At 38.9% G+C, this 21243-nt stretch overlaps 1 protein-coding gene across 1 annotated transcript; it reads left to right on the top strand.

Annotated features, from left to right (window-relative positions):
- Positions 1 to 5281: 5281 nt before the first annotated feature.
- slc6a11a (solute carrier family 6 member 11a) lies at positions 5282 to 17969 on the top strand. The gene is made up of 14 exons (XM_005932262.3): positions 5282 to 6256; positions 9861 to 9995; positions 10079 to 10219; positions 10423 to 10510; positions 12376 to 12508; positions 13990 to 14124; positions 14219 to 14322; positions 14848 to 14972; positions 15189 to 15301; positions 15387 to 15524; positions 15740 to 15842; positions 16118 to 16218; positions 16312 to 16482; positions 16824 to 17969. The coding sequence occupies exons 1-14, from the start codon at positions 6082 to 6084 to the stop codon at positions 16917 to 16919; spliced, it is 1758 nt and encodes a 585-aa protein (XP_005932324.1). The 5' UTR covers positions 5282 to 6081; the 3' UTR covers positions 16920 to 17969.
- The last annotated feature ends 3274 nt before the right edge of the window (positions 17970 to 21243 follow it).

The raw sequence follows: 21243 nt of genomic DNA on the forward strand, positions 1-21243 counted from the left end.
CACTTAAAAACTGGGGGAGAGGGTGTGTGTGTGTGTGTGTGTGTGTGTGTGTGTGTGTGTGTGTGTGTGTGTGTGTGTGTGTGTGTGTGTGTGTGTGTGTGTGTGTGTCCATTGCTCTGCTTGGAGTATTGCTACGTAGTATCTTAACTGGACAGAGACCTCTGATGTTGCGCCTGGAATCTGCTGGACCCACTCTCCTAGTTTACAGCTTACAGCTCCTAATGCTAAATAAGCAGCTGGAAAATGTAGTGGCAACATGAGAAGTGAGCTGCAGGTGCTAGACAGACGTCACGTCTGTCTAGCACAGCATGCCTACAGCAAGTCTACACTGTTCAGCTACAGCATAAGCTGCTTACATATGAATCCCAGATTTTTGTTTAATGACTTCAGTGGAAGCTGAAAAGATTTTATTTGTCGTATATGTCATATTAATTTAACTTAAATGTCTTGATAGATAAAAATTACCAAATTACATCATTGTCCAAAAATTATACTGAGATTACTCTGCATTTGTAGTTATCACTTGTTTCACTATTAAAATGTTGTCTTTTAAACTCAGATTTGATCCCATCATCTCTCCCGTTTAAGCTTTTTAAGCTTTATGGAGGTGAGAGGACAGACACATGGACAGACGTGTGGACAGTCTGTCCTGCCTCTTTTCTGAAGAAATCTCTGCCTCTGAATCAACATCTTATGTCCTTCGGTGCATTTTTATTTCTGGAAGTATTCTTAAAAGCATTGTAATACATGTTCTGGTTCATGATGTCAAAGCAGGATTTGAATTGAAGGTCTTCCTTAACCAGCTTTGAGTTTACTCTCCCATTCATCCCAGGCTTGTTGATGATGGTCACTGGGTGATTCTAGCACCCCTTGTTGACCCTGTCTAAAACTGCTCCTCAACAGGAGAAAATACAAAATAATCATAAAAGTTAGGCTGCCTGCTCCACCAGGAAGGTCAAGAACACAAACAAAGGGAGAAAAGTTACTACTTGCACAGAGAAATGTCAACATAGCACCATAATTCATGAATCGTGGTTGGGTTTCAAACAAGCTTCATTGGCCTTCTTCCCACCGTTCATTTGATACTGGACTGCCCAGTTCTTCCACCCAAGCCTCTCTGTGATGACTGGTATTTACTGGCACCATAAAAGCAGTGCTAAAGAGCAAGAGATCAAATACTTCGAATGTGGCTGTGAGAGAAGTTGTCATGGTATCTGCTTGCCCATCTTTTCCATCTGTTTCCCCCCTTCCATGGCTCTCTCTCTCTCTGCCTCCTCTATCTCTCATTAATTTCCTGTGTTCCCTAGAGGTGTCACTACCTGCAGGTTTCCCCTGGTTCCCTGGCTGGCACATCTGATTGTAACTCACTGTTCACTCACTTGGACTATTTAAGGATGAACTCTTTTACTCGCTCTCCATCAGATCTTTTGTCAATTGGAGTATCGTTCAGGCTCTCTAGTGTAGCTAGCTTTGCTTTCCATGTGACTTACCCTTTATCTCGATGTGCTTCTTGTGAATCAGAGAACATGTCCAGTCTGGTTTACATATCTAACTGCTCTACAACAGTGTCATTCAAAGATATTCCCTTTGCCTGTGAAACATCCACAGCACATTCTCTGTGTCTCCTGCTTTAGAGGTCGCCAGAGCTATAAAACCTCTCCAGAAGTAAATGGTGACAGGTAGGATATACTGACTTGAAGGAAGTAAAGAAAATGGGGCAAAGGAAAGTGGTATCTAATGTGGGACTGATGGAAAGAGGTAAACTTATTATCAATGTACCGATATCCAATACAGGAAAATATTTATCTCCAGTTCAGAAACAATTATTGCTGGTATGAATATGTCAAGTATATTATAGGGTGTTATCCTGGCACTTCAGTACACCCTTCACATAGCTTTTTTTCAGTAGTAAAAGGCCTTTACTGACCAAGTCAAGGCCTGTGCACACTGTCAAACATCACCTTGGAGTAAGTGAAACCCTTATAAAGGAGTAAGCTCCACTGCTTTACTTCCTCCAGTCAACTGGCCCACTTTACTTAAAAATACTCTCAGTGCATCTTGTGTTTGCTTCTCATGTCTGGCCATTGTTCCCTGTGTGTCTTCTCCTTCCCATCTTTAAAGTCTCTCCAAAGAAACAGTTCTCACAACTGGACGTCTTTGGACCCACAACATCCTTCAGTGTTAATGCTATTGGCTCCTTCAAGTTATGCCAGTTTTCGTCAGTGGTCACAAATATCTATTAGCTCTCAAACTTATTACCTCCACTGAAGTAGTCATGTGATTGGTTCACTTTGTCTGCTTGCTTGTTTCTTGGTTTGTTAGTTACAAAGGATTGCTGAAAAAAGTTATGGACCGATTTGTAATAAAAATTTTACCTGAGTTTCAATTAATCAGAAAGATTAACTTTTGGAATCGACCCAGATATGTGAACATATCATATTTGTGAACAGATATGTTCACAAATATGTACAGAAAAGATTTTTTTTAAAGGTTTGGCAGCAAGAACTCCAATCAAGCTTTTACATGACTGCGAAGGAATATTGACCCACTCTTCTCCTTTTGAGCATGAACAGTCCCGTTTAAGGTCCAGACGATGCATCTCACCCTGATTTAAGTAAAGAATTTGACTAAGACATTCCAAAATATTCATTTTTTTAAGGCATTCACATGTGGGCTTGCATAGCCAAACTGCACTTGAGCTTCAGGGGATGAATTGATAGACATTCTCTTTCAAGATTTTCTGGTAGAAAGGAAAATTCAACAAGTTCAGTCGTGAAATTTCCTCATTACTCAATATTCTACAATCAGCTGTTAGTGGTATTATAACAAAGTGGGACAAGAGGGAATGTCTCTGCACTCTAGAGCAGTGGAGATGTGGTCTCTGGAGTGACGAATCACACGTCTCCATCTGGCAGTTGACCACCCCAGAGCCTGGACTTCAACAATATTGAAGCAGCGTGGGATCATGTTGACAGATAACAGAACAAAAGGCAGCCAACATTCAAAGAAGAGCTTTGAATGTCTTTCAAGAAGCCCGGAGAACTATTCCTAAAGACTACTTAAAGAAATTATAAGAAGGTCTGCCTAAGAGAATTCAGACCGTGTTGAAGAATAAAGCTGAAAATATTGATTTTCAAGCTCAAACCCTGTTTTTGCCTCACATGTTCGCATGTTTTAATTAACTGCTACACCTATTACCAATGCCCTAGCAAAACATAAAGAGATGACGAGCAGCTCAAGACTTTTGCACCACACTGTACTTGTTTTTCATATGAAAAACAAGTACAGTATTTTTGATTTCTATTTGATTAGATTAGATTAGATTAGATAGAACTTTATTAATCCCTCGGGTGGGTTCCTCTGGGAAATTCGATTTCCAAAAAAGCACAGCACCGACAGAAGTTACAGAGTTACAGAATATTATATATATATATATATATATATATACACACACACACACACACACATATATATAAATACAGAGACAATATAAATAAAATATACGAAGGGGATAAATAGAATAAATAGGAATAAAAAATAACAAATAAAAAATAAAAAATAAAATATTGTTAATATTAAGAGTTCTAATTGTTCTTTTTGTTAACTAAGCATTAACTACGCATCAAATCTCAAAACAACAGTCACCTTGAGGTGACTGTTGTTTTCATTTAGCGCTATATAAATACAATTGAATTGAACTGAATTTAAATTATGCATGCAGGATTTTTATTTGTAAAGGAATATTTTAACTTTGTGGTATCAAAACTTAATTTTATTTTCTGAATACTTGTTTCACTGCTTAATCAAAGAGAATTTGCCAAAAGGAGCAAAGCACTTGTGGGAAAGCTGAAGAGCCAACACTGGCAGCGAAGGAGGAAAGTATTAGTCTCCACTCAGAGAGAGGTATCAAAGATCCTGAGGTGCCCCCTGCTGTGACTTTGAAATAGTGAGATGCTCATAAATAGTCCTTGATGAGAAGAAATGATGGAAATGAATACGAGTAATTTAGTTACTAGATACTTGGAGGCAACATAATACTAGGACAAGTTAGGAGGGAAGTAGAAGAAAACATAGATATAAAGTGATACATGAAATAGAAAACATTAACAGCTGAAAAATCAAAGTCATATTTCCTAAGCATAGACAATTTAGTTTATCCAAAAAGTTAAAAGTAAATAAAAGGTTTTTTATTTTTGTTGTGTTTGCTCAGCATGTGTCACAGTAAGAAGAACAGGAACCTTTTAACATTAACCTCATCAAAATCAACTCCTGCAGATATGGTGACAAATGGTTGAGTTTAACTTTATTATCACAATAGAATACATAACCATCAATTAATCTGAAATTGAGAAAACCAGTCCTGTTAAAGATACCACATCACTAAAGTTTATTGCACCAGGTCTGCTACCTGTTGCAGAAACTGCAAAAGGACATCATCAAAATAGAGCCAAATGCAAAAAGTGCTGTGCATCCTGAGCACAAACACACTGTGAGGAATAACAGCTACACCATTAAAGTTCACCAACCTACCTGAGTGAGTGAGCTTATACAGACACTCACATGTAGAAAGAAAATTTACCCCCAAGTGAAATATTACTTCTACAAATCCTTACTAAAGATTGATTTCTCTACATAGAACAAGAACTTATGTTCCTCACAACTTTCTACACGCCTGTGTACCATTTGGATTCAACTGTGCACTGGAAACTTTTCTAGCACATAATTATGGGCACATATTCTGATGTGAGAGTGATGTTTAGAGTGTTTATAAATAATGTGAGCTCAAGGTTCACTTTATCAAGAATGAGCAGAAATGTGTCAGGCAGCCAGGAGAACCCTGAGAACAACTCTGAATGACTGTGTAAAGATGCTCTGCTACCTAGTTTTGAAGTTAATTTTCTTACTGGACATATTTCTGTTTCTATGTCAGCTCATCTATCCAGATGAGGCTAAAGCAACTCTCTCCAGATTCAGATAAGAAAGACTACACTGAGACTATAGAAACGTCATCTTAAAGGGCATTGTGGGTCATTTAGTGGGCAAAACCTGAGGCCTGCTTTAAAAATATATATTTTACATGACATGCTTACTGACCAGTGTGAAGCTGAATCCCACTAAGGTTGCTTCTACCCACTTGCAAGGAAGGTGGTTACCATCTTCAAAGCTTTTGTCACATATGGTCACGTGAAAATAAAGTTTTCACCAGACTTTATGTAGCCCTGTGAAAAAGTGAGTGTGTCTTTACTGCTTGCACAGGAAATAAGATGCTAATTACTTAATTACAAACTGCACATCTGGAAAGGCACAGAGCTGAAAGGTCTATACATTATTTAGAGCAACTTATGCTCCCCTCAACGATCTTTTTTGAAGTCGGCCTTGCATATTTCTTTAAGACAATGCTAAACCGCACGCTGCAGTGTGTACACTACAGTATAGCTTCACAGTAGAAGAGTCCCAAATTTCCCTCTAAAAATAAACAAAATATCTATAAGTCTTCATTATTAAGAAGACAACATGGTGCTTAGGCATTTAGTTGAACTTCTTCTGATGGAACAAAATGTACACCGCACAGCACACAGAAAATGGCATCTAATGAGGCTTTAGAAATTCTTGGCCTCCTGGCAAAGACTCTCTTGGGGGCTTCAGTATTAAGTATTGGAAATTCCCTGCATGATCCTTGTTTTATTACACAAAACTGTAATAATGTATAACAATATACATAAATGCAAGAAGACTGAGAGGAGGCTAATCTCTGTTTTTAACTTGGTTAAACTATCACTATTACTGTAGTTGTTAGTCATTTATAGGTGGTTTGAGACAGTGAACCCTGCTTTCTAAGCCTTCAATACCATGCTCAAAAGGAGATTAGTCACACGTGCTTCTCTCTCCTGTTTGTCGGCTATATGCTGGGAAATTACTTTTGGGTATAAATCTAGAGGTCCCCCTTGTGGCCGTGCAGGTCATCAATTAGATAAGCATTAGGTAACCCAATACAAATCTACATCAGACAGTCCCCAGCCAGTCAATCCAGACACTCAAGAGTCTTTGCCAGTACTACCATTAGACCACTTGCTCAGCAGTATGGCAGACTCTCTGTGCAGGCTGTTTCATCTCCCCACAAAGAGCACTTCAAAAACTGTTGAAGAGCGTGGCAAGTGGGGCAGCAAAAAGGAGTTCATCCTGTCTGTGGCCGGTGCTATTATTGGACTAGGCAATGTGTGGAGATTTCCATATCTTTGCTACAAGAATGGTGGAGGTAAGTATTTCTATTCATTATTCTTAATTAATAAAAGTGTAGTATTATGGTTGATCACAGTGGGGGGGTTTTTCTTAAGGAATTGAGAAGATATGTTTTTATTATTCACCAAAGCACAATTATGGGCTTTAATTAGATATTTATTTTCACTGCCAAATACGTTCATTCAAAGTTTTGTTAAAAGCTGCAAATGATTAAAACTGTCCAATGTGAAGTGTATCTGCTATCCATCTGTGTCTCTGTCTGCCTGTTGATTAAGGATTTGACAGGTTACAAAAGGCTATAAAAATAACACTCAGTCTGTGTCCATGCCAAAAATCACAATCAGATTCTTTGCTGAAGCCCTTTAAGTTCAGCATTGCTCCACTTGAATGAAAAATATCCAGCTGTGATGGTGCTAAACTGGAAACAAACTGGACATCGTAAACATTTCACGTGGCAGATTTTGATGATAACGTTCCAAAAATGAACGAATGAAATCCAACGAACAAAAGACAGATGAAATATTATTGACTTACCTCTTAGGGATGGAAATGTTCATTTGAAAGTTGGTGATTTGCCCCTTCTTTGACCTTAAATGAGGACAGATATGTCAGAGGCATTTCAAACAAATAAACTTCAGGCCTAACGACTATTTTCAGCCATAGCAAAATGATGATATTATTTAAATGTTCTAGCTTTTATCCTTGAGAAATTGACAATCTGCTCATAGACATTATCAGCCGTTGTTCCAATTTGATTAAGTGTCCCCATAACAAGTGATAAATTCAGGGTTCTTATTTCCCATCCTTTTTTTTTCTTACTGAGAAAAGCCCTATGTCACAGAAGAATCACACATAGTCGTTCAAGGTAACACTTATTTGACAATGGAAGAAAGTGAACTGCACCAGAAAGAATCATCCTGCATCCTGCTTGGCAACAGCAATAAAAAATACTTGTGGCTTTATTAGCTTACCTCATAAAAAATAGCTGAACAATTGAATTATGTAAATATGAGTGTATCTAAACTATCAGCTAACAGAGATATCTCAAAGGTGTCTGTCTTTTTCTAAATCATCCTATTTTAGACCACACACTATTACATACTATAACAGCATCATCCTGAAACCTGACCTGGTTTCTACTGTTGTACTTATAAACATCTCTCTGCAGTTATAAAAAATCTGAATCTCAGAAATAATAATGTAAAGACTGATGCTGCAGCAGATTCTGTAACCGTGTATAATTTTTTACATTCTGCTGGCTTCAGTCGTTTGTCAGTGTTCCTAATCCACATGAATAGTTCCTTTATCTTGATGTGTCATGGACAGGACACTGTAAGTGGCTGGGTATAGCTTTTGATAGTTAAGTTAAGCACCCCTACTGATTTAGTCATATTGTTTACTGTAACATTGTTCAATGTAAGAAGATTGGAAATTTAAATACTTTGCATAAAATCAACACAAAATGACGGCAGATTGTGCAGAAAAAAACTTGTAATTTATAGTCATCTCATTAAAAGTGCATTGCAAAAAGATATCTCAAGATAGATCCTCTAGGTGTTTTAATGAACTAGATGCAAATTTCTTTTTTAAAAAAAGATTGTTTTTGGGGCCTTTTGGACTTTACTAAATAAAACAATTAAGCTAGATAGCAAAATGAGGAGAGAGAAAGGGAAGACATGAAGCAAAGGGCAGCAGGTCCGGCTTAAAGCTGGGCCGCTGCACCACCGTATTTTACACCTTAGGCTTTGAACCTTTCCTAAAGTACATAGACTATAAAATATATTTATATTCAGACAAATTGCCTTCAACTGTGTCCTCTGTGTGAAAATTCAGTCAGAGATAGTTACAGTAATATTCACTTGTGTGTAACTGTGTGGTGTGGAATTGCCACAGGTTTTGGGGATGATCACACAGAAATTAACGATATTAAAGAAGTGGTTTGATATAAATAAATTATCATTGAATCTAGATAAAACCAAATTTATGTTGTTTGGAAACCAAAAGAAAAACATCCATCCATCCATCCATCTTCATCCGCTTTATCCGGGGCCGGGTCGCGGGGGCAGCAGCCTAAGCAAAGAGGCCCAGACCTCCCTCTCCCCAGCCACCTCCTCCAGCTTATCCGGGGGAATACCAAGGCGTTCCCAGGCCAGCCGAGAGATATAATCTCTCCAGCGTGTCCTGGGTCTGCCCCGGGGCCTCCTCCCGGTGGGACATGCCTGGAACACCTCACCCAGGAGGCGCCCAGGGGGCATCCTTGTCAGATGCCCGAACCACCTCAGCTGGCTCCTTTCGATGTGGAGCAGCAGCTGCTCTACTCTGAGCCCCTCCCGGATGGCCGAACTTCTCACCCTATCTCTAAGGGAGAGGCCAGCCACCCTTCGGAGGAAGCTCATTTCTGCCGCTTGTATCCGCGATCTCGTTCTTTCGGTCACTACCCACAGCTCGTGGCCATAGGTGAGGGTAGGGACGTAGATCGACCGGTAAATTGAGAGCTTCGCTTTTACACTCAGCTCCCTCTTCACCACGACGGACCGGTGCAGCGTCCGCATTACTGCAGCTGCAGCCCCAATCCGTCTGTCGATCTCCGGCTCCCTTCTCCCATCACTCGCGAACAAGACCCCGAGATACTTGAACTCCTCCACTTGGGGCAGGAACTCATCCCCGACCCGGAGTGGGCACTCCACCCTTTTCCGGCTGAGAACCATGGCCTCAGATTTGGAGGTGCTGATCCTCATTCCCGCTGCTTCACACTCGGCTGCGAACCGTTCCAGTGCGAGCTGGAGGCCCTCACCCGATGAAGCCAACAGAACCACATCATCTGCAAAAATCAGAGATGAGATTCTGAGGCCACCAAAGCGAAAGCCCTCCGCCACTTGGCTGCGCCTAGAAATCCTGTCCATAAAAATTATGAACAGAACCGGAGACAAAGGGCAGCCCTGGCGGAGCCCATCACCCACCGGGAACGAGTCCGACTTATTGCCGGCAATGCGAACCAAGCTCTTGCAACGGTTGTATAGGGATCGAATGGCCCGTAGCAATGGGCCAGACACCCCATACTCCCGCAACACCTCCCACAGGACACCCCGAGGGACACGGTCGAATGCCTTCTCCAAGTCCACAAAACACATGTAGACTGGTTGGGCAAACTCCCATGCACCCTCAAGTATCCTTGAGAGGATAAAGAGCTGGTCCAGTCAAACAAATAATGGAATGATATTTTGTAATGATTGTGAAGGCACATGTTTGAAATGTTTGAAATAAAAATGAACTGAACTGAACTGAACTAACTGTGTGTAACTGTGTGTCACTGCGGATACAAGTGAGACATCCATTCTAGCCAATCAGAAAAGTCTACTTCCATTAACAAAAAACAAACCATTTGTGGTGTACCCCAAGGTTCCCTCATGAGCCCAGTTCTTTTCAGTCCACTCATAATACCTTTATAGTCTACTAACTACAGATATGACGTGTTTCTGTAGCTGCATTTTTCTCTCATGATTCAAAAGTATATCCTAGCATTGCCCAAGTAAGTACTTATTGTCTTGAAAGATGAACATGAATATTTTTGCAATATAGTATACCAGTCATGTGCTAATGTAGTTTGTTGTCACCTGCAGGCGCATTCTTCATCCCTTACGTCCTATTCCTTCTCACTTGTGGCATACCTCTATTTGTGCTGGAGACGGCACTGGGCCAGTACACTAGTCAGGGGGGGATCATGTGCTGGAGGAAGGTCTGCCCCTTGTTTGAAGGTGAGCTAACCACTGGAATTGTGGTGAAGCAGATCAATGAAGAAGAAGTAAGAGAATGCAATGCTAACAGTTGTTGTTTCCAGGCATGGGATATGCAAGCCAGATGATCATTTTCTACGGAGGCATCAGCTATATTGTGATTTTAGCCTGGGCTTTTCTCTACTTATTCTCTTCCTTCTCTGGAGAGTTGCCATGGGCCACCTGTAATAACACATGGAATACAAGTAAATACATATGTTGCTATTATACTTTTATCTGCCTTTGCATACACCAAAAAATCAGTGGCCTTAAAAATAGTATGGATAATGTTAATGTCACTTCATTGTGTTTCTAAATGTGACATCTCGCTTAAGCAATTTAACTGACATAAATAAAATTCAAGCCTTTGAAGATTTGTCATCTTTAACTGTGTTTTAATCTATTTCAGATCGTTGTGTGGTAATAAACAACTACAATGCCACCCTCAACTGGACTTTACCTGTAAATTCATCATCTTCTGTTGTAGAATTTTGGCAGTGAGTTATCATGAGTTTTTTTTTAATAAAACTTCATTTGAAAGCTCAGCTATAGGTATACTATACTAAAGATAAAAGCTCTGCATGTTGATGCCACAGCCACATCAGCTCTTTGTTTTTCCACACTGCTTTCGTGTGTTTCTTTGCATGTGCTATGATAAATTTGCCAGTTTTATCATGTAGTTTGTAAGGGTGCAACGATACTCGTATCGATATTGAACCGTTCGATACAGTGCTTTCGGTTCGGTATGCATATGTATCGAACAATACAACATTTTTAATTTATTTTATCAACTTTCTTCTGACGATGCTGTCTGTGTTGAGCGCTCAGTGGATCTGCGTCTCGACTACGTCGCGCCTAGGCGCGAGTAGTCGACGCAGATCCACTGAGCGCAGGGCAAGCTAGCAAGACAGAAGCTAAGCTCCTTGCAACATGGCAAATTGAACCTCCCCCACCCTCATTCAGATCTGGCCTTTGGAACTATTTTGGTCTTTCATGTGACGTATGACCCTGAAGGTAAGCGCGTCATGGACAAAAGTAAAACAGTATGTTTGATGTGCCACGCAATGCGTCAATTACATTGGTGGGAACTAGTGTGTTAGCGCAGTTAGCTCGTTAACGTGTTGACCGTCCAGCCCCACGCACGGAGGCGATCCATGGTAGCTCGTTAACGGAGATTTGCTGTGTTGTGGCGTTAACGTCATTTACGAGATTAACGCTGACAGCACTAGTGGGAACACAACGAATATGACTGCACATTTACCCGACATCATCCTAGTGCAAAGACAAGTGGAAGCAGACAAAAACAACAAGCACGCATGCTACAAACTTTACCCGAGTCATTTAGACAGCCGTTAGCACATGATTCTCCTTATGGGAGACCTGATATGTTTAATATGCTGCTGAGAATATAGCCCAGAAGAAGCGTATAGTATAGCTTTTATTTTGGAAAGAGCCATTTCTCTGTAATAAACTCTCTTTTCCAAAGATGAGTGATTTCTCTATCAGATTATTTTTTTATTACTTTGTTGTTTCAGCAACATTAAATTTAAAAACTGTAGTTTTGAGTAAAAATATATATTTATAATTTTAATAAATGACAAATTAAAAAAGAATGAACATTTTTTTTGTATCGAAAAAATATAGAACCGTGACACCAAAGTATCGAACTGAACCGAACCGAGAATTTTGTGTATCGTTGCACCCCTAGTAGTTTGGTGAGTCCCCTTAGCGCCACACAGATGTCTGATTGCTCCTAACTGAAAACACCTTCAAACACAACGTGAAAACAAAGAAATTACCTAATCTGCACTATTATGAAGTTTTATTCAGATCTTCTGCCTTATCTGAGAGACTCATATTTCCTGAGCAAGACAGTTCACGTGTAACAGCATATGCTGTAGCATCTGTCAGCATAGCTCCCCCTCAGCACTGAGATGGGATCAATCAACCAGAATAATTGAAAACACCTGTGTACTAAAGGTGTGAAGTGATTTTAATTGCACATTCAAGCATGTATCATTCTGAATAGTTTAATGAGCTTCAACTTCATCAGGTCTTTCATGTTGGCCCCAGTGACTTGTCAATCAAATATGTAACTAATAATATTTTTTTAAACACATTCCTTTCTGATATAAATGTTCCTGGGTATTGGATTTTCAACATGCAAACTCACGCAATGCTCACATGTTGCCCATTTTTGTAGCCCTCTCCAAACTCACACATATGTGTAGGTAATGACAGTAATGGTAAAAAAAAAATTAAAATCTTAACTAGTAACTACAGTCCAAAGATGAAGTTTTACACAACAACACATACTGCTTTAAAAGGCCATTCATCTAACTAACACTGCGTCATCTTTCAGGCGTCGGGTGTTGAACATATCCACTGGCATAGAGGCCTTGGGAAACATTCAGTGGGAACTTTCTCTGTGCCTTCTTCTAGCCTGGGTCATCTGCTACTTTTGTGTCTGGAAGGGAGTTAAATCCACAGGAAAGGTAACACTAAAATGACAAATGTGTGTCCGAGATTTGTAGTAGATACACCACTATTATCAATTTGAAGCTCCTACTTAGCTTTATTATTGAGTTATTGCATTCAGAAACTTGGGTGACCACAATGCCCGCCCACCTGCCTACTAGCCCACCCCCACCTACCAGCCTACACGGCAGGGAGATGAAAAACCCCCATCAGCCTTTTACAGCTGAGTACTAAAAACCCTTTTAGGAGACTTTTGTTCCACTTAGCACACACCGCATGCTTAACAAAGAAGATAATGTTTGGCACTTAAATTCAATGACAGACATGGTACAGGATGTCTAGTTCACAAAACGTTATAATCAGTGGTTACTTGATGATGAAGGGGTCATAAATAATCTGAAACACTTTCCTTCCTGTTCTAAAATCACCCACAACAACTTTTCCTCACTGAGAATGGCTGAGTGACTAAGGTGTGGCATGGAAAATAACAGACCAGAACTCCCAGACAGCCACAGTTTTTTTTTTTTGGGCTGCTGCCAAGCCAATAGTTCAGTGTTACGTGTGCTTAGCTTTCAAAGCAGACCACAACACATAACAGTGTTGTCATGCAGTTGTGGTTGTGTCAGACCTGCAGCCACATGCAATCAGATTGTTGGACTCAGTATTAAAGAAATTACTGGTGATTAGTTAACATAGGAAGCAGCCGCACTGAAGCCACCCAAGGCACAATTCTAGTTTGGTTAAATTTAGATGTTAAGATATCAACAAATTTCCCACGTATGTGACTAATAAAGGATTATCTCTTATCTGAGATACTTTAAAAAAATGTTTGGTTAAACTACTTTGTAAAGAAAAAAGCAGGCCCCTTTTTCACATAAACTACAAAAACAAAAAATAACTCCCGTATACATGGGAAAAAAAACACGTTGTGATGTAACATATTCAGTCTATATAACCCAAAGGTTTGTTTTGCCACGAGCAAGCTAATGTCAAATACGGTTGCGAGTTTAATTTCATATAGAAAGCAACAGTTTGATGAAACGTTATGAAACACGTGAAGACTCTCGTGTGCCTCGTTCAGTGGATAGGCATGACTCATGTGAGGCTTGTGATTTGTGAGAAAGTGAATTGGAAGTGCTGACTGGGAAATCTCTCTGTGGGAGAGACGTGTGCAATAGATCCCAGCTGTCTCTGCCATATAATTACCTGCTGTAGCGTGTAGCAACTTCTTTTCTTCCTAAATCACTGGAGTTAATTGAATTAATCCACTGGTGCCTTTTTTCCTGAAGTGATACAGTTAGAAAATTCAAGATTGTAAAAACAATAAATAACGATAGTCTTATTAAGTCACATTGATGGATTGGTGAAAATTTTTTTAAAAAGGTTTGCACAGCCAATATCACAGCATTGTCACAACATATCCCCTTGCAAATGTTACCATGCCCTCTATTGTTAGTTATGGTGTACTTTTTGTATTGCCCGTTTTATTTTTTTACAGGCTACATATTTCACAGCCACATTCCCCTTCATCACATTAGCTGTGCTGTTTGTCAGAGGAATAACCCTTCCCGGAGCTTTCCATGGGATCAAATACTACTTGTATCCCAATCCAGCACGGCTTGCTGACCCACAGGTATTATTTAGTCTATTTTCTTTTGATTTTTGTGCCACGATAACAGCATTTAGTAGCAGCATTTTTGGAAAAATAATCTTCTGTTGGTTTACAGGTCTGGATGGATGCTGGAACACAAATATTTTATTCTTATGCCATATGTTTGGGATGCCTGACTACACTTGGAAGCTACAACAAGTACAACAATAACTGTTATAGGTGACTACCTGATGAAGATCTAATTTGATGGTTTAAATCACAATTTGCAATTATGTCCTACTATAGCTGCTAATTCCTAATGCTAAAGAATTATCAGTTAATAAGACTGGTGTAAAAGATTCAAAATCTTAATTAAATTTTTTCATTACAAGTGTCGAACCCTTACTATGAGTCAATGTAACTTTAACCTGCACCCAAACAAAGGAATTTAATAGCACTGACCAACACTGTTGTGATAATGCAGGAACAACACAAAATGTGAGATACAGCATGAAGAAGAATTAAATTCACATCAGCACAACTTTCATAAATATGACACACACCCCAAACACACACACACAAAAACCCCAAACATAAGTGTGCATCAGGATAGGCAAAGAACAGAAGACACACACACACACACACACACACAGAGAGAGAGACATTTTTGGAGGTTTTAGTAATTTCTTGTTATCACAGTGTCAGTCCTTGTTGTACGTTACCGATTCACAAATAAAGACAGCAAGCTTTGTTTCTGATTTGCAGAGACTCCTTCTATCTTTGCTTGTTGAACAGTGGGACCAGCTTCGTATCGGGCTTTGCGATCTTCTCAGTTTTGGGCTACATGTCACAAAAACAGGGTGTGGACATTGCTACAGTTGCTGAATCAGGTGAGGCTGCACACCTGCTTGGTTAGATTTCAGACTGGCATGTGTTTTTTTTCTCTCTAAAGTTACGGATTGTTAATTGAAAAATAATCTTTTTCCTCATGACAATTATTAAGCCTGGAACCTTCTAAATGTTAAAATGCATTAAACATTTCTCCGTAAACCGAAGACACTGTGGCACTCTGACATGATTTACTTGTTCTTGGTTTCACTCTGTAGGTCCAGGACTTGTCTTCATAGTTTACCCACAAGCTGTGACCCTGCTGCCATGGCCTCAGGTCTGGTCTGTGTGCTTTTTCACCATGATCATCTTACTGGGAATAGATGGCCAGGTCAGCTTCAGTCTTTCCTATGTCTTGTAAAAAATCTCTTGCTTAACTTATCTTGACACTAACCTGTCTTTGTGTTACTCTCCAGTTTGCAGGTCTCGAGAGCATCATGACCTCGTTAACAGATGTGTACCCAGCCCAGATACGAAAAGGATACCGCAGAGAGCTTTATCTGATGCTGATCTGTGCGCTCTGCTATATGTTTGGTCTGTTATTAGTGTCAGAGGTGAGCTGTCAGAAGCACATTTATTGTTGGTCAAATGTAATCAGTTTAGTGTGTAAAATGTTTTTCCAGCATTGTCAAATGACACAAAATACACAGTAGGTACACTCCTAAAATGTGTTTTTGTTTCCATTAAATCAACAGGATTTTGAGTTGTTTGCAGTAATACTTTTTTTTTTAATAAATCAAATCCACTGTATTCGCTGCTTTCATTTTAGGCTGGCGCATACATTCTGCAGATCTTTGATCACTATGTATGCAGTGGGCCCACTCTTCTTCTGATGGCAATTTTCCAGTCAGTGATTATTGGATGGATCTATGGTATGTTATAAATGTCAGTGGTACAATTGTTTATATATATATATGGAAACCAAAGAGAAACGGAGGTTCACACCCTTCAATGTGCAGACATGGAAAGACATGTAAGTGGAGGAGGCAGCAACAGCAAGCTCCTTGTGCAGGAAAGAGTACGCGTTGTTGCGCTTATAGTTGCTGAAAATTGGAAATTAGCAGCAACTGTGAGCATGCTAACCCAGGTAAAAATAGCCCTAGCTTCTTTTTTGTTTACAATAATTAAATAAATACTTCTGTCCTAGGTGCTCAACGCTTCTGTGACAACATTGAGGACATGATTGGTTACAAACCTCTGTCACTAATCAAGTACTGCTGGCTGTATGCCACTCCTCTTATTTGCAGTGTAAGCATCTGAAGCAGTCTGACTAAATAGTTTATCGATATTGTATAATTTCCATCTTTCACTGATTATTATTGACGATGATTTCCTTTAAAGGGAACCCTTGTGTTTTTGCTGATAAGTTACACACCACTGAAATTCAACAACACCTACGTGTATCCTTGGTGGGCTTACTGGATTGGCTGGTTCCTCGCCATGTCGTCTCTTTCTATGATCCCAGTCACTATGATCTACAAACTGGCCAAAGGTAGAGGGAGTCTCTGGCAGGTCAGTGATGTTACTAGTGGCAGCTTTGTATTTGAATAACTAACTGTGATGTTCATCGGCGTAACTTTGTTCTGAACATTGGAGGGGTCAAGATCTCTCTCTAAATAAATAAATAAATAAATCTGGGTAAATTCCCAGATGATTAAACATGCAACTATTTTGCTGGTAATACCTGAAATGAGTAAAGAAAATCAACAGCCTATCTATGAAAGGTCATTCATAATTGTATTGGAGAGGTTATATTGGTCGGGTCTGATTATTGGAGGGTAATAACCCCCCTAACCCCCCTGGAAATTATGCCCCTGGTGATATTCATTGACAATCTTAATGCCTTTTTCCAGCGTCTTAAGACCAGCTCCCGCCCAGCAGATGATCTTCCAGTGATGGCAGAGGTGACAGCAAAAGAAAGGGCGAGCTTCACTGCATGTCCACGATAATGGAGCAAATGACCATATTTTTAAAAAATCCAAACTTTAAGAGCAACTTTAATTTTTTTTATTTCAAAAATATGTAGAGTAGCTTGTTTACTGCATGGTTTTATATGGTGGGTCATTTTTAGTACAGCAAATTGTTTTAACACAAAAAGACCAGCTTGACAGATCAGAGATCTAAAATAAGCTTCTTTTTTTTTTTTATTAAATTGTGTTGAAATTCACTGAAATTCACTGCCATCATTGCTATATTCAACTCTAAGCTAAAAGGACAAAGTGGTACAGAACGACAAAGTTCCTCTGGCATTAATATCAGCACAAAAGCTGTGTCCTAGGAGCTACATGGCATGGCTTTTCTGTAAGTGTAATATGTAGGTGGTGCAGTACTTTTATCCATAAAGATTATCATCATATTATCAGCATTCCAAATTCTCATTTGTGTTTTTCACTGGGAGGAAAAAATAGCATTTTTTACTACATATAAATTTAAATGAATATACAGTACCTCTTTTACAGTTGTCATAGGTGTAATGATGCTTCCTGCTTGAATTTATACAATAATTCTACAATATCTTATAAGCTAGTTTTACTTTGTTATTTTTTAGGGGTAAGTATTTTCTTGGATTAAAGTAGTATTAAGAGCTTTTTTATTTTACTTCTATATTTACGCATGGATTTACATTTCTATTAAGAACTCTAGAACAGCTATAAACATAATGGGTTTGGGTCACTGACTATGTGCACCATGACAGCATGACAGGTAAATTTCTGTGGCTAACATTTATTCAGGGTCTAATTCATGTATTTTTATTAAATATAATACACCAAATATGTATATCCTCCACAAAGGTATTAGGACTTGCTTGAATCTGTAACACAATTTTTTTAACGCTTTAATTCAGAGTTTTCCTTTTTTCTAAAGTATTTTTGTACTGATTAAGGGTTTTTATTCAACATGTGACTTTAAATTTGTATAATAAAATAATTTTGGGGGTAATTTTGCTTCTTTGCTTTTATTTTGCATGGAAAAAAAATTACTACAAAAAACGACCACCTGCCATTCTTGTTAAACCCATTCACAGCGTATATAGCCTGTACAGTGACTTTGTATCTGTCACAGTCTGGCTGAGGCAGACTGTATATGTTGTGAAAAAGGACTTGAATGCAGACCGAAACACAATGTGAAATGTGATGTGGATTAACAGAAAACGAGCAGTTTATTATCGCTGGCAAAATAAATACAAACGAAGGGCATGGGTGAACTAAATAATAACCTGAACTGGGTGAACTAAAATGAAACATGAAAAACCCTTAAACATGGAGAACTGGCGTGGCTACCCGGTGACACGATGTGGACTAGCAGTCGACCTGACAAGGAATGACTGAAAACACACGGACTAAATACACACAAGAGGCTAATGAGGGAAGTGGGAACACATGGGGAAAACAGCTGACACACATGAACACAACGAAGTCACAGGGGAAGTGTAAAACTAAACACACTGAACATAGAAACACAAGACCTCGTCAAAATAAAACAGGAAACATAATGGGACGCAGACATGACAATAAATAGTGAGGGGAACATAAATACAGGGGTAGAAAAAACAAAGGGAATCTAAATAAACAAATGAACTTAAGCAAACCATAAACATCAAAATAAACTAAAATTCAAAACGCTGGGTTAAAAGACCCAGGATCGTGACAGTGTCACTTAGAATAGAATAGAATAGAATAGCCTTTATTGTCATTGTACTGAGTACAACGAAATTGGAGTGCCACTCCCTTGGTGCAAGTTTCAATAATAAATATAAATGTAAAATATAAAAAGTACAAAAAAACAATCGTAAGTACTCAAACAATAGTATGTACAATATATACAGGATAGCAGCATTTATATAATAACAGTATGAATAGCAGCATAATACAATGACAGTGACGGTATGGAATAGGTTCAATTGTTTTTGTGCTTATTTACTACGGTGATAGCTCTGGGAAAGAAGCTATCCCTGAATCTGTTTGTCCTGGTTTTATGTGACCTGTACTGTCGGCCTGACGGTAATAGTTCAAACAGTTGGTTGCTGGGGTGAGAGTAGTCCTTGATGATATTGCCAGCTCTGCTGAAGTACCTTGTATACTTTGCTGTGTTACAGCTACAATTATAGTCACTTAAAGCCAGTTTTCAGAACACAGAGCATGTTATGAAGTCCAAAAAAACTTGCAGAGCATTTAATATTGCCCTGGAAGAAGCCAGGAGCCGTGGGGATTTTTTAGGCTTGACTGTCTGACAGAACTATAACAGACCCAACAAAAAACCTTTGGTAAGGCAGTAGAACGACAAACATGTTGAATTCATGGACTGAAAATATTTTTAGTAAAATATGAAAAATTATTCGTTTTCTATTTTTTTCATTAAATCTCTAATACATTAAAGTGTGCAACCAGTGGACTATATGATACTTTCCAGTGTAACCTTACCTGAATTTTGCAAAAATGTTTTTTTTTTTTATTAAACTGTCTACAACGTGCAGCCCCTCAGTTTATCCACTGTCTGAAACAAGTTTGTTTTGGTTTTTTACAGTAGCTTCTCTCACGTTAAGGTCAACCTTCCCTTAAACTGCCTTACTGACTGCCGCGCACACACAAATACTTTTAAACAGCCGTTGAGCAAGACTTCTGTACTGACAGAGCTGCTGTATGTAGCTAAGTTAATCATTTTAAAGAGGTGCTGAATCCATGCAACAAATGTGGTTTCAAAGGATGAAATGGCTGCTGAAATGAGGTCTCACTTCTCGCTTGTGAAGTGATCTCGGCTGACTGTAACAGATTAGTTTGTAAATCCATCAGATAACCTTTGTGAAAGTTAAAAGCTATCCCTCTGAATTCTGTGGGAAAAAAGAAAAAAAGTAGAATCCATTATAGTGCACTATTGGACTGATTGTATTTCCAGATACAATATCAAAATGGGGCAGCATGGCTGTGTGCTGTTTATTTTTGATCCTTTATTATATTTATTTATTTTTTAAGTCTTTCAGCTGCTCCCTTGGCACAAGTAGCCCTGCATATTTGTCTTACACCAGATGACCATCCCAGCCACGCAACACAAATTTGATTTATGTCTCCTGCTGGAATTGAACCAGCAACTTTTGTTTGCTTGGTAAATATGTAAACAGCTACACAGCTACTGTTTCACTTCAAGTTTTACTGAAAGATGACCTAATTTCCTTTGAATTGTTTCACTGTAGATTTTGATTGGCTGTATTAGATGGAAATACTTGAGGAAATTAAAAAAGCAAGAATTATAATATTGCTTTATAATAATTATAATATAATGGGGCTTCATCTGAAGATTATCTGTACAAGATGGGAAAATTGTGAAATGTTTTGCAAAACAGGTTAGATAAAGGTATTAGGCCACACCTCCTGATCTTTCAGTTCAGGTGTTGGCCCATTCTGTTGTTGCAGGTCTATGGAAATCAAGCACCTATCCATGCAATCTGCCTTTATTCATTTTTGTAAAAGAATAGGTCTCTAAAGAGCAAGGTTGCAACAAGTCAGCCATGAACAACTGAAGTGGTGTTATTGCAAAGTTTAACAGTTTATGAACCAGAGCAAATAACCCATGAAGTGACAGACCATGTATGGGCATGTGCTGAGACGCACAGTGCCTAAAAGGATGTAAATATGTAAAAATTGTGTATGTTTCTGTTTTGTGTCTTGTGTACTGTTTGTTTTAATATGTGTCTTTCTTGCAGCTGTTACATCCAAATTTTCCCTTGTGGGACATTTAAAGGATTATTCTATTCTTCTATTCTATTACCTTGGCCTCCAGTAACACTGTGAGGAACCCTGGAGTCATTTTTGACCAGGATATGTTCTTCAATGCACATATTAAACAAATATGTAGGACTGCTTTTTCCATTTAAGTAACTTCTCTAAAATTAGAAATATCCAGTCTCAGAGTGATGCTGAAAAACTAGTTCATCCATTCATTACTTCCAGGCTGGACTAGTGTAATTCATTATTATCAGGATGTCCTAAAAACTCCCTGAAAAGCCTTCAGTTAATCCAAAATTCTGCAGCAAGAGTGCAAGAAAGAGAGAGATTTCTCCTGTATTGACTTCCTTTCATTGGCTCCCTGTTAAATCCAGAATTGAATTCAAAATCCTGCTCCTCAAGTCTTAAATAATCAGGCCCCATCTTATCTTAATGGCCTTATACTACCATATCGCCCCATTCACTCTCGCACTGCAGGCCTACTTGTTGTTCCTAGAGTATTTAAAAGTAGAATGGGAGGGAGAGCCTTCAGTTTTCAGGCCCCTCTTCTGTG

The sequence above is a fragment of the Haplochromis burtoni genome, unplaced genomic scaffold (assembly GCF_018398535.1).
Source record: "Haplochromis burtoni strain Fernald_Lab_line unplaced genomic scaffold, NCSU_Asbu1 Contig_156, whole genome shotgun sequence".
Lineage (NCBI taxonomy): Eukaryota > Metazoa > Chordata > Actinopteri > Cichliformes > Cichlidae > Haplochromis > Haplochromis burtoni.